At 31.4% G+C, this 11,670-nt stretch overlaps 2 protein-coding genes and 1 long non-coding RNA gene across 9 annotated transcripts; 1 reads left to right on the top strand and 2 right to left on the bottom strand.

Moving 5' to 3' along the window:
• Positions 1-62: 62 nt before the first annotated feature.
• LOC105431225 (monocyte to macrophage differentiation factor 2) lies at positions 63-5,424 on the bottom strand. Of its 7 annotated transcripts, none has more exons than XM_089071563.1 (6): positions 5,249-5,424; positions 4,840-5,172; positions 3,874-4,046; positions 2,613-2,858; positions 2,255-2,504; positions 63-2,090 (listed from the first exon to the last, which is right to left on the bottom strand). In XM_089071563.1, exons 4-6 carry the CDS (start codon positions 2,846-2,848, stop codon positions 1,836-1,838), a joined length of 741 nt encoding a protein of 246 aa, XP_088927689.1. In that variant the 5' UTR covers positions 2,849-2,858; positions 3,874-4,046; positions 4,840-5,172; positions 5,249-5,424; the 3' UTR covers positions 63-1,835. The 7 variants fall into 7 exon arrangements, with proteins under 7 accessions (XP_088927689.1, XP_088927693.1, XP_088927691.1 ...); XM_089071567.1 differs by having other exon boundaries at positions 3,890-4,046; XM_089071565.1 differs by having other exon boundaries at positions 3,874-4,019.
• LOC112552915 (uncharacterized) lies at positions 4,046-4,515 on the top strand. Its single transcript, XR_016138090.1, has 2 exons — positions 4,046-4,194; positions 4,274-4,515. It is a non-coding gene; the product is annotated as an uncharacterized LOC112552915 (long non-coding RNA).
• Positions 5,425-5,816: 392 nt separating the features above from the next.
• Klp3A (kinesin-like protein 3A) lies at positions 5,817-11,624 on the bottom strand. The gene is made up of 13 exons (XM_011645276.2): positions 11,484-11,624; positions 10,966-11,191; positions 10,403-10,838; positions 10,058-10,323; positions 9,527-9,967; positions 8,880-9,258; positions 8,443-8,809; positions 7,720-8,014; positions 7,501-7,628; positions 7,308-7,424; positions 6,978-7,172; positions 6,717-6,896; positions 5,817-6,625 (listed from the first exon to the last, which is right to left on the bottom strand). The coding sequence occupies exons 2-13, from the start codon at positions 11,189-11,191 to the stop codon at positions 6,572-6,574; spliced, it is 3,084 nt and encodes a 1,027-aa protein (XP_011643578.2). The 5' UTR covers positions 11,484-11,624; the 3' UTR covers positions 5,817-6,571.
• Positions 11,625-11,670: the final 46 nt, after the last annotated feature.

Genomic DNA, 11,670 nt, shown 5'->3' with positions numbered 1-11,670 from the left:
CACGCGCGATTGTCATCACCTCTAACGTGAAAAGCCATTTTTGTCATGAATAAGAAAAGCAGTTCTTGGCCAATATATAATTCTTTATTTTTCATTATTAATACATCCTCATGTCAGGAAGCATATTTCAATGTCAGCAATATTATACGTTACCCCATGACGCTTTGGTCCGCGGATTATACAATGACAAAAATAGACAGTGAATAACTCATAACTGATAATCGTTTTGTACTTTGCTTCTTGCGATATTACGGTACATACATATCGCAAACTTATGTCCTTTATTGTTACATCGAGATTTTTAATAATATTTTACAATGTTGATACTGTACATTGTATACATATCGTTATTACGTTATTTACATACATACACATGACGTTCCACACCACACACACATACACACACACACACGCGCGCGCGCGCGCATCTATATATAAAAGTAATGTCTATTATTATACGTATTAATTTCATATATACAGTTGATGCAAATACGGAAGTACAAATAAAATTGTTTTGCAATATGTTTACAAATTGAACAAGTAATATAAGTATTATAAAAAAAAAATTATTTATGATGAAACATTGTAATTATAACATAATTACTTTATATATATTATATATAATTATAACAATTATAACTTATATATAATTATATATAATTATAACAATTACTTTCTTACATAATTACTTAATAAAAATCTTTCCTTTTGACATAAAATTATGAGATTAAATTATATACAATACCATTCGAAATATCATACTGAGTAACGATATAAAAAAGGCCATTGTTCGACATGCTATGTTTTTTTACATATAGCATCCTATACTTTAACTAACCAATAACTTTAACCAATGTTCTTTGTTACTTGTTACTAAAATATTCGCAAATTATTAATATGATTCAAATATCAAATGTTCACTTTATTTTCATAAAAATTGTATCGTATTATAAATGTATATATGTATATTTTTGTCTCTGTGGTAACTATATGTTGAATGCGTCGAAAATCCTACATTAGACAGATACGAGTTTAGTTTAATTTTGGCACGATACATTTGTAAACAGAAAGACGATTGACACTTTTAGTAGAAGGTAAAGATGTGTTCAGTCAATTTTCCTATTCATTTACCACTATAAGCTATATTTAGGATTTATATTTTTGTAGATTTTAATATAAAGATTTTTATCAAACTTATACAATGTAAAATAAAATAATATTTTCCCCCAAAATATTCTATCTATGTTTGGAGTAGTACAGGCATGATGAAATTTTCTTTTTTACGATAATTTGGCGTTAATTGTAAATGATTCCGAGAAAGACGAATAGATACTAAAAATTGGATACGAGCGCGATAAATACAACGTATTCGCTATAGATATATATTCAAACTCGTCATGTAATTAGCGATAACTGAGGCGATATCTCTGGCAATATATCTATTTTTTGATTCTAATATATGTACTGCATCCATAATACACGAATGGAGTCTTACATGGCCGTCAGGTACTTATAATTCTCCTTCCCTTGTTTTTCTTTTTTAACATGTACGCAATTTCCTACTTTTTTATACATTATATGGTTTCAAGTTAGTTTTACTTTTGTGACATTTGGAATAGTGAAAAATTGTCTAGTCGTCTACTTGAATCATGACATATTTGAACCACGATTTATAAAATCAATGTTTTTATCAAAAATTCTGCGGATAGAATTTATATATAAACAAAAATATCCTTCCATAATAAGATGGAAATATACAGTGTCTATTCTTTAAAATTGTTGCATTTTAGAATTTAATATTTGGAAGAAATATTGTAGAAAACAGCATACAACTCCTACAACTCTACACGAGACTTTAATACATTAGTTAATTGTGGCATGTTACCAGATGGTCCAAAAACATTTGTCGAATCTGTTTCGGGAAATACGTGGTTCAGAATCGCGTAGTAATGAAATCCAGCCGCTGCAGCTACAAAAAGATGCCAGATTGCGTGCGCGCAAGGTATACGACCATCCGATTTGAAAAATACTAAACCAATGACGTATATTAGTCCACCCAGTTTCAATTCCGTAATATTATAATAGTTATACTGTAAAAAAGAATAACTTCTATAAATTTTTGATATTTGAAATTATCAAAATTACTTTTAAACTAAATTATTCAAAATATATTTTGCTTGAGCAAAATATTTGGCGTCTCGGCATTTTTAAAATGTAATCCAATCTAGAGCAAATATAATGTTATTTTACTTACATTGAGGATCGCGACGCTAGGTCCGATACCCATAACTATATAGAAAATTGTTTCGAGCATCTTATATTTCTCATGAAAAATCTGCTGGTAAAGGATACCCATTATAGCCATGATCCAGACGACATATCGCATCGCGAATAAGAATTCATCGTCCGAGAAGTGTTCTATATTTAACCATGGAAAATAACTGGCTGCTATGAAGATATAAATCATAGCACGATCGCAACGATGCAACGCATCTTTTAATTGTCTAAAATATTATGTGCGGTGAATATCTTGTCTTGTATGACGCAGTTAAAAGAAGTTAAGAATTACGGAAAGAAATAGAAAGAATTGGAATGTGATTAAATAATTATACCTGTTATGATTGCAGTAATGTACACTATGGAAGAAAGTTGATACTGCAAATACAAGGATCAAAGAAGTGCCGTATACGCAAGCAGAAACAAACTGAGTCCATGTAGCTGAACGCCGTACAAGTTCGATACCACCGATTACCGAAGGTACAACCCATATTCCATGAGTCGCCACATTCGCCACATGTTCGATAGAAGTAGGAGTGTACGCTTCGTTAGTGCAGGCTCGTGGATTCATCCATTTTATCCTGCAAATATATTCACAGTTTCACACTTCGTTTTCAATTTTTTTTTTAATCGCAAACTATGTTAAGTTTCATAAAATTGCATATCGAATATCAAAAAAATCAGTGACGATAATGAAGTTATACATTCTTTAACATCATAGCATTGTATTGTTAAATATGAGATGTAAAATTTTAAATGCTAAAACTAATAACGTTCTATTATGTTTTCATCATATTTTTATAATATATAGCATATTTTGCCTGTTGGCACTGAAGTCTCTGTTATATAAGGAATGGAATGTGACCAGTTATGTAAAATGCAAGATTAGTACAGAGATCAAAGGTTAAATCCATGAAGATAATTAAATTAAGGAATTCTGAAATAACTCTATTACTATATATAGGTTTAGTTTATACAATTGTTACATAAGTAAATTAAAAGCATAATAAATAAAGACTGAAAAATTGTAAAAAAAAAAAAACATTTCTGACAAAATCAATTTTAAATTCTATAAGCATTCTGTCAAAGTACATGCATGTATATATAAATATATATATAAATATATAAATATATAAATATATATATATATATAAATATATATATAATATATATATACATATATAAATATATATATATATATTTATATATGTATGTATATATTTTTATGTATGTATGTATGTATGTATGTATGTATGTATGTATGTATGTATGTATGTATGTATGTATGTATGTATGTATGTATGTATGTATGTATGTATATATGTATGTATGTATGTATGTATGTATGTATGTATGTATGTATGTATGTATGTATGTATGTATGTATGTATGTATGTATGTATGTATGTATGTATGTATGTATGTATGTATGTATGTATGTATGTATGTATGTATGTATGTATGCATATATGTTTGTAAGTATGTATGTATGTAATATATATATATATATATATATATATATATATATATATATATATATATACACACACACACACATATATATACACATACAAGTCATTATATCAACCAAGATACCTGCTTGCTCATTTACTTTAAGGAGGAAACCTGTTATCCACCAAATAATCCACAGCGCAGGATTTCTTCCCGCGTATTGATATCAGTAGAATAGTTCACAGAACGTATCGTTTGAAGACCAATCTTCTATCCTCCTACAAGCGGTGCTGGTGCGTTCCATTAAAGGTTTCAAACTACCCAAGATTTTGATACATGCACGATTTTTAGTCACTTTTAAGCTCGAATAGATGCCGTACAATTGTGAAATTAATAAAAGAATTAAATGCTGGATATATAATACAGATTTGATGAATACATACAACAATAAAATGATTGACAAAAGTATATATGCATAATATTTATAAGTTGAAATCTTTGTATTCTGTTTAATGTATTGTAAAATGTGATTTTTTTTTTACAGACTATTGTAGGCTTATGTAGCAAAGAATTATCGACTACTACAGTTATGGCAAAACATGCATGATATATTTATCAGCTGTTTAAGTTGTTTACTAAGCATATTGAGATGAAACTTAAGTAAAAATAAAGTATTGTGATCATATCTTGAATAGATAATAAAAACTGTATATTATTAACCAATACCACTACAGCACTCTGATTTCTCATACATGAGAAGCAAAATTACTGCATAATGACATATCAGCCAATATATAATCAATTCATACATGCACATAAATTACTTTACATATGAACGGATACTACATGCCAAACGTCCAGATGAATTCCAAGGATGCAAAAATGCAAAACTATAATGAGAATAAAGATTAAAATGAGCAGAGGGGATCTCTAAGGAACTAAACTAATGAGCCAGCAAGCGTTAATTGAGTCCTGATTTTATTGGGACTGACTCATTTATATAGGCAGCTCATCAAAATTCATATTTCAAAAAATCAAATTGATAATACTCTCAAAATTATTGGCATAATTAATATGTATGTTAATAAAGCTATTTGCTTTTGATCTTACTCTTTAATTCGTTGTAGTTGCAAAAAATTTTTGATGGGTGCCGTGACAAACTGATGAAGACAGGTACCATCCATGACGATGAATCAATGATGTGAAATTTAATTGATGGTATAGACTTAGTCGCTATCCTCAGAAGTATTTGAGTTTCTTGAATGAAATAGGAGCTAACGACAGCATAACAGCTGCCGAACGAATTGTGTTTTCCATTGCATACTGCTAAACTCATAACGATTTATAGTTGACATCGCAAGCTGAGTAGACGACCCGTCGATTTGTTTTTCTTGAGAAATGATGCCGAGAGATCAGACTTGTGTTTCGTCGCGTTTAGCTTTCCTGAAGATTAAATATGAACTGATGAAATGATCAATCTCGCCCTTTCACCCACCCATGTATTCATCTATTCACCTACCTGTCTGAATAGCCTAGTCTTCCTAGCCTATGCCTTCTCGTACAAATTCAAATAGCGTTAAGTACCAATGGATACTAATCCTTGCCGCTCCGTCGATCGTCAATGTCAGTCTTGTCAGTCTTGTCAGTCTTGTCTGATCGACACGATACCTTTGAAATGACAAGACGAAAGCCTGAGCACGCATGCGCGAGACTTTGCATTTCCAGCTCCTGCGCATAGAATACAATAACGAAGAACAAAAAAAATAAGAATGCAATTTCATATATGTACATACATACATACGTAAAAAATGGAATAGAAAAGAAACAGACGGAGACAAAGCTAATCGTTTTATTCATAAAGTGAGATATAGTGGAATGTGTGGGAAGTGGGTTATCGATTGGTGACAATGCTGGTGACAATTTATTAAGAAAATATCACAAAACTGCCGCCATCAGTAGCTATTAATGTAATGCATCAGTAGTAATTTTGTCATTTCGTCAACTCTATCGGTATACTATCCAGTATTGAAAGTTCAAGCATCTTGATTTCATTGATCAATCAAAAAAAAAAAAACTGATAACAAAAATTTATTCTTCCTTATTTATTCTCAAGTATAATCAAATGTTATTCCATTATTAATTTTTCATATCACAAAATAGTTGAATGTCCTTTAAGACAACGTTCACTGGCTAGATTAAACTGGATTGAACCAGAATAACTGGATTCAACTAAATGAAGCGACTGAATAGCCGACACATTATAGATTCGAATCTGAGTCTCATCCTCTTTTAATTCTAATTGGAGTCGACTATTATTGTCAACTATTACTTAATTTGCAATTGTTTACAAAATTTGTAGCTGCACGATGAAAAGATTTTTATTCTGTGCGCATATTACTTGAATAAAAATGAAAAATGAAGTTATAAATAAAATAATGATTTAAAATTCAAATAAAAACCAAATGGAGAAAAAATAATAGATTACAAACTATATCAGTTGTTTAATGTTATCATTTTTTCACTTTATATTGATTCGTAACCTGTTATTTTTTCTTCAAAAGTCATAAAATTTTTAACAAAAACACGCGAATCTCGATAATCGGATATTACTGAGATATGATATTACAATTTATATAATTATCGATCGATATTACATGTAAAAAATTATTCTTCCTGTCAATCAAATCCTGTGAAATAACTCCACATTTATATGAAAATATGTAAAATAAATTTCTACGATGAAAATTATTTTGTACAATATTTAAATTCAACACGATATTAATTAATGAATGTGTTGTACTCATACAAGATTAGAAAAGAAAAACCTATTTTTATCTTTTTTCTAATCGCATCTCGCTTCGTTTTCTATAACGTCTGAAAACAGTGTAGTACGCAACTGGAAAAAAAAAAGAAAAATTAATATGTAGATATATATATATATACATCGGCTAATAAATCTACGATACATGATGTATGCAATAACTTACATTTTCCTTGTCATTATTCTGACACTGTTCTGAATCACAATTACAATTGTTGCAGGTAACGCCATTCTTGCGACATGTACATAGCCGCGTAGCACATTTCGTTTTGCAAGCACACCTTATTGAGCTCTCATTCGATTCCATTTTAAAAGTCAGTCGTTGAAACGAAAGTTTTGATTTGTTCTAAATCAAAAAAAGAATTGTTAAATGATACTTAATAAATTTGTGTGATTAAAATACAGCCCGCAACATATACAAAATTACCTGTAATTTTTGTATGCGATTATAAAGCGGTGTTTTTTTCCAATCTGGATCTTTATCTACATCATCCTCTATCACGAGACTATCATCATGCGACAGATAGGCATTCTCGTCGATTATATCTATTTTACTTTCCATTTTTCTTCTTTTAGACCACGACTTTTTATTCTCATTATTTAAATTATTCTCTGTCAAAACCTAAAATATATATCATTCTGTTTTTATACACATCATTCTGCTTCTATATGCAAAATAATGGAAACAATATGATTTGTAATAAATCACGAATTATGTTGTTTCTAATGTTATTTATCATTCTCTTTACTTAAATACCTGTTCATTTGACTTTGTCAAAGTTTCAGTATCGCTAGAAGACGTACGAGACATTTTATTCTCTTTCTCCTGCTTTTTATACTGTTCTAGTTGCACTTCTAGATTCTGATACTTCTCCTTAAATGTAAATTATTTTTGTAATTAATTCAAGTTTGCGCAAGCGTTATAATAATACATGTATTTATATACTAACTTTCAACTCGTTATACTTATAACATTGTTGCTTCCTGTCTTGTGCGACTATATGAAAAGCCATTTCAAATGCCGCTTTCGCGTCCGCTACTGTACGTATTATATTCCATCTTGTATTTACTCTAGTCTCTAAAGAAAAAAAATTTAATGACAAAATGTCCTCATGCTCGCGTTATTTTCATGTCCGATAAAAATGCTATTATAATATTAAAAATCTCACCTTGATCCGATTCGAGAATCTTTTGTTGGAGATCTGAAATTTGTGCGTTACGCAATTCTACAAATTCCGTAATAGTCACAATCTCTTCTTCATTTGGATCACTATGTTTTTTAAGTTGTTCCAATTGACGTACCCATGAAGCTCTATCTTGCATCAATTTCTCAAGAGAATAACTCGCTTCTACGGTGGCCATTAACACTTCCAGCTCTTGAGCCATCCAAGTTTTTATCTCCTCTTTGCTATTAGCTTTCTTTTCTTGTCGTTGTGTCGCCTTTCTCTGCAGCTCTAGTGCACCCTGTGAATTAATAAATAAATATAAATTGCTTAAATTATCTAAATAGTCAAATAGTCCACGATGTAATTATAAACAAGTAGACGTGAAAGTCGTGTGCTCTGTGAATAAGTGCTTGTGGCTCTGTGAGTAAGCGCAAGACTCATAAGTCAGAGATCCCGGGTTCAAATCTCGATCCCGATCGACAAATATTTATAAGCGACTCTCCTCTACGGAGATCTGGCAAACTGCTTAGAGTAACTCTGCCAAAAGAAATTCCTATATTAAGCCGTTCGGAATCGGCATAAAATTGTAGATTACGTACTAATAACATGTGCACCACGGATGTACGCAAGAATACCCGGAAAGCGATGCCAAAAAACCGGTTTTTTTATATAAAAATAAGTAGACGACTTACTTAAATAGATTATGAATGCCAGAGAGAAATGTACCTTTAATCGTTTATTAACTGCGAAAGCCTCCTCCATTTTTCTCTTAAAGACATTTTCCTGTTTGTTATGCTCCATTTTCATACGTACTATTTCATAAGCACGTTTACGATCTTGACTTCTCAATCTATTGATTTCTTTCTCCTTGGAGTGTTTCCATTTCGTAAAATTACTAGCATCATTGCGCATCTGTCTGATTAACTTGACTCGAGTTTCTTTTAGCAGTTGTATCTCACCAGAAAGAGTCTTGATTTTTTGATCCTGCTTTTCTTTCATCTTGATAATCTTATTTTGTTCCATGCACTTACGAGTCAATTCCGTTATCTTTTTTTCCAATTCTTGCACTTTTTTGCGACGCGTTTCAGCCAGTCTGTGTAACAAATATTCAAATAAAATAAAAAATAAAAAATTCAAGTCACATCTATTGTATTATAACTTACTTGGAGCTGATGTTATGTGCATGTACTGCTTGTAAATGTTCCTCTTTTTCCGCATGCAGTCGTTTGATTTCTTGTTCCATTTCCGCAATATCTCTACTCTCCACGGTATTTTGCACGCTTTTCATGAGTTCCGAGACAAGACTTTCTTTGAGTGCCAATTCCTTATTAATATTTTGAACCTCATTATTTCGCTCCGCTTGCCGTAATGTGTGTTCTTCCTCTTTTTTGTCAAAATAATCCAAACTATCTTCGACATTGTTTGATTCTTCTGAATGTACATGTTGTACATCTTCTTCCATGTTTGCCGAACAATTTTTTGAATTAGATATTTCGTGATTTATAAGTTCCTCGGACATTTTTATCTCGTCAATTTGGATATCTAAAAGCATGAAATATCGCACGAGATGAATAGGTTGAGTTAGAAATTTACGAATAATATATGTCTGAAATTATCGTTAATGTAAGGGGATGACACGGATAACTTAATAGTCAATTAGTTATTAGCGGATTCAAACCCAAATTCTTATTCTATGTATTTGAAAACAAGCGAGGAGTTACGGAGGAACTTTTTAGATGAGGGCTTAATCCCATTCGCTATTTCGTAACAATTATTAACTATTAACACAAAATTGACACGAATAACTCACCTACTATTTTTTTATATATTGCTTTTAATTTGTTACGCTTTTCGTCACTGATTTCAGAACAAGCATCAAAATCTTCTAAAACTAATTGAAATTCATTCAGTAATAATGTCATAGCAGTTCTGATTTTTTCTCGAGCTTGTTGAATCATCTCCGCTCGTTCGTGCATAATTGCAATTTCTTCTAAATTCGAATTTAACTTCTCGGTCATATCTCTTAACTTTTGCTGTAACATGCTATATTTTTCCTCAAGTTGTTCATGCTCCTTGGAACACGTCACACCGAGTTCCTGATTTGCAAGAGCTAGTCGCAGTTCTTGAACCAATTTGTTCAACCGATTGATCTCTGCTACTTTTGGATCTTGATTTACGATTGGCTTATTCTTGATTTTGCGCGCGCGATCTGCATATCTCAATGTACTAAGAGTTTCATCCAAGTTGTAATCTACAAACATATTTTTCATAGTGAGGAACGTTAAAATAATATAATTATTTTACAAACAAGTTTCTGTTAAACAGAAGAGAAAATACCAACCAGCAGGGCTGACACAGGCGACCATAAGAGTCATAGAATTGCCACCTAGAGAATCCTGTAACAATCTCGTAAGTTTACTGTCTCTATATCCAATGTAAGTTCCAGAGGCACCATCACCGAGCTGTGAAATTACATTTCCCAGAGCCAATAGTCCCTTGTTTATATTTACACCCTCTTTAAATCGTTCCCCAGTGGCTTGAGTCTTTTTACTACGTTCGGATCCCGCCAAATCAACCAGATGAAATTTTGCCACAGTTGCTGTATTTCTGCTTGAAAAATTTATTTCCATTATATATTTGGTGATGTGTAATAAAAAACAGCAAAGGAATTCTGAGAATTACTCACGGGTCATCTCGTTTTTGTTGTCGTATACATAATGTAAATATCGCATGACTACGACTACTATGAGCATTCATTGCAGTTGCCCCTGTTACACGACCCATGGAGCCTTGGACCAAGCATTCCAGCGTTTCTTCAGCGTTTGTAACTTCTTTTTCGGTTATACCAACAATTTTTATGCTTTTTCCATCCTCTCTGATATCTACAATAGATTGACTTTTCTGCTTATCAGATAAGAGATCATACAGTTGTTCCTGATATAATTCCATGAATGAAACTGCAACTTTAAAACTCCAGTCTTCTTTAGACTTAATAATTTCAAATATATCGTCAATAACTCTGGGTATAATACCCTTCTCTCCAACACCTGTATAAGTGGTACCCATAGAATGGGTTTTGCCACTTCCCGTTTGTCCATAAGCCAATATCGTAACATTATAGCCTGATAAGAAAATGGTTATTAATTTTTATAATGGCACATGATGTACGACATTCAAAAAATATATTGATTAGTACTAATAAAAATTAAAAAATATAGTATACTAGTTTTAGTAAAAATAAATATTTACCTTGAAAAATATTATCCAACAATTGTCTAATCGCTGTATTATAAAAATCTTCCTGTCCAATATGAGGAGGAAATACATAATTATATGTGAATGCCTTATCAGAATTGCATACACGAACTTGTGGTTCTCCAGGTATCGCATCTAAGCACAATTGACATCCTTTTTCTAGCTCGCTTTCCACTAATGGACGAATGCGTAGGGCGACACGAACACTATCATCACACATCTGTAATAATAATATTGAATGATCGAATAATGTTTAATCGAATAGATTTAATATCTCTCATATGATTTTTAAACTTTGCACGAGAGAGAGAGAGAAAGAGAGAGATTTCTTAAACTTTCAAAATGTTAAAAAAAAAAAAAACAAATCACCTTACGACAGAAAAACATACATCTTATTTTTCGAAAAGAATCTTTTAAACACGAAAATCACAGACGAAAGAAAAAAACTAAAGCTGTATCAATGATCTGTATCAATTGGCATGTAATTTTATCAGAGAATTCATTATACTTACTTTTCAAACACTTTCTCAACACAAAGATCTACAGCGGAATGATATAGAATAGAACGTATTGAAAAAAAGTTTCAACTATCGACCACTGTTGACACAAGCATAGCGGGTAAGCGATCGAATGCAGACACCAACAGATCCAGAAGACGTTAAATTTCAAAGGATTTTAAATTTATTTCAGGTTCCGAAG

The sequence above is a fragment of the Pogonomyrmex barbatus genome, unplaced genomic scaffold (genome assembly GCF_055798465.1).
Source record: "Pogonomyrmex barbatus isolate J1 unplaced genomic scaffold, ASM5579846v1 scaffold12, whole genome shotgun sequence".
In the NCBI taxonomy this organism is placed as follows: domain Eukaryota; kingdom Metazoa; phylum Arthropoda; class Insecta; order Hymenoptera; family Formicidae; genus Pogonomyrmex; species Pogonomyrmex barbatus.
The sequence above is the reverse complement of the archived record's forward strand: the minus strand, read 5'-3'. Positions and strand labels throughout refer to the sequence as shown.

What these genes read in the sequence shown, in the direction of transcription:
- LOC105431225 (XM_011645272.2), bottom strand. Translation starts at nt 4,913, where the DNA reads ATGGATGGTACCTGTCTTCATCAGTTTGTCACGGCACCCATCAAAAAT. An exon ending in CAACTACAACGAATTAAAGA is followed by an intron (nt 2,859 to 4,839) that starts GTAAGATCAAAA and finishes ATATATTTGCAG; the next exon opens with GATAAAATGGATGAATCCAC. An exon ending in CATTACTGCAATCATAACAG is followed by an intron (nt 2,505 to 2,612) that starts GTATAATTATTT and finishes ATAATATTTTAG; the next exon opens with ACAATTAAAAGATGCGTTGC.
- Klp3A (XM_011645276.2), bottom strand. Translation starts at nt 11,191, where the DNA reads ATGTGTGATGATAGTGTTCGTGTCGCCCTACGCATTCGTCCATTAGTG. An exon ending in ATAAGTATAACGAGTTGAAA is followed by an intron (nt 7,425 to 7,500) that starts GTTAGTATATAA and finishes TTTACATTTAAG; the next exon opens with GAGAAGTATCAGAATCTAGA. An exon ending in TGACAAAGTCAAATGAACAG is followed by an intron (nt 7,173 to 7,307) that starts GTATTTAAGTAA and finishes TATATATTTTAG; the next exon opens with GTTTTGACAGAGAATAATTT.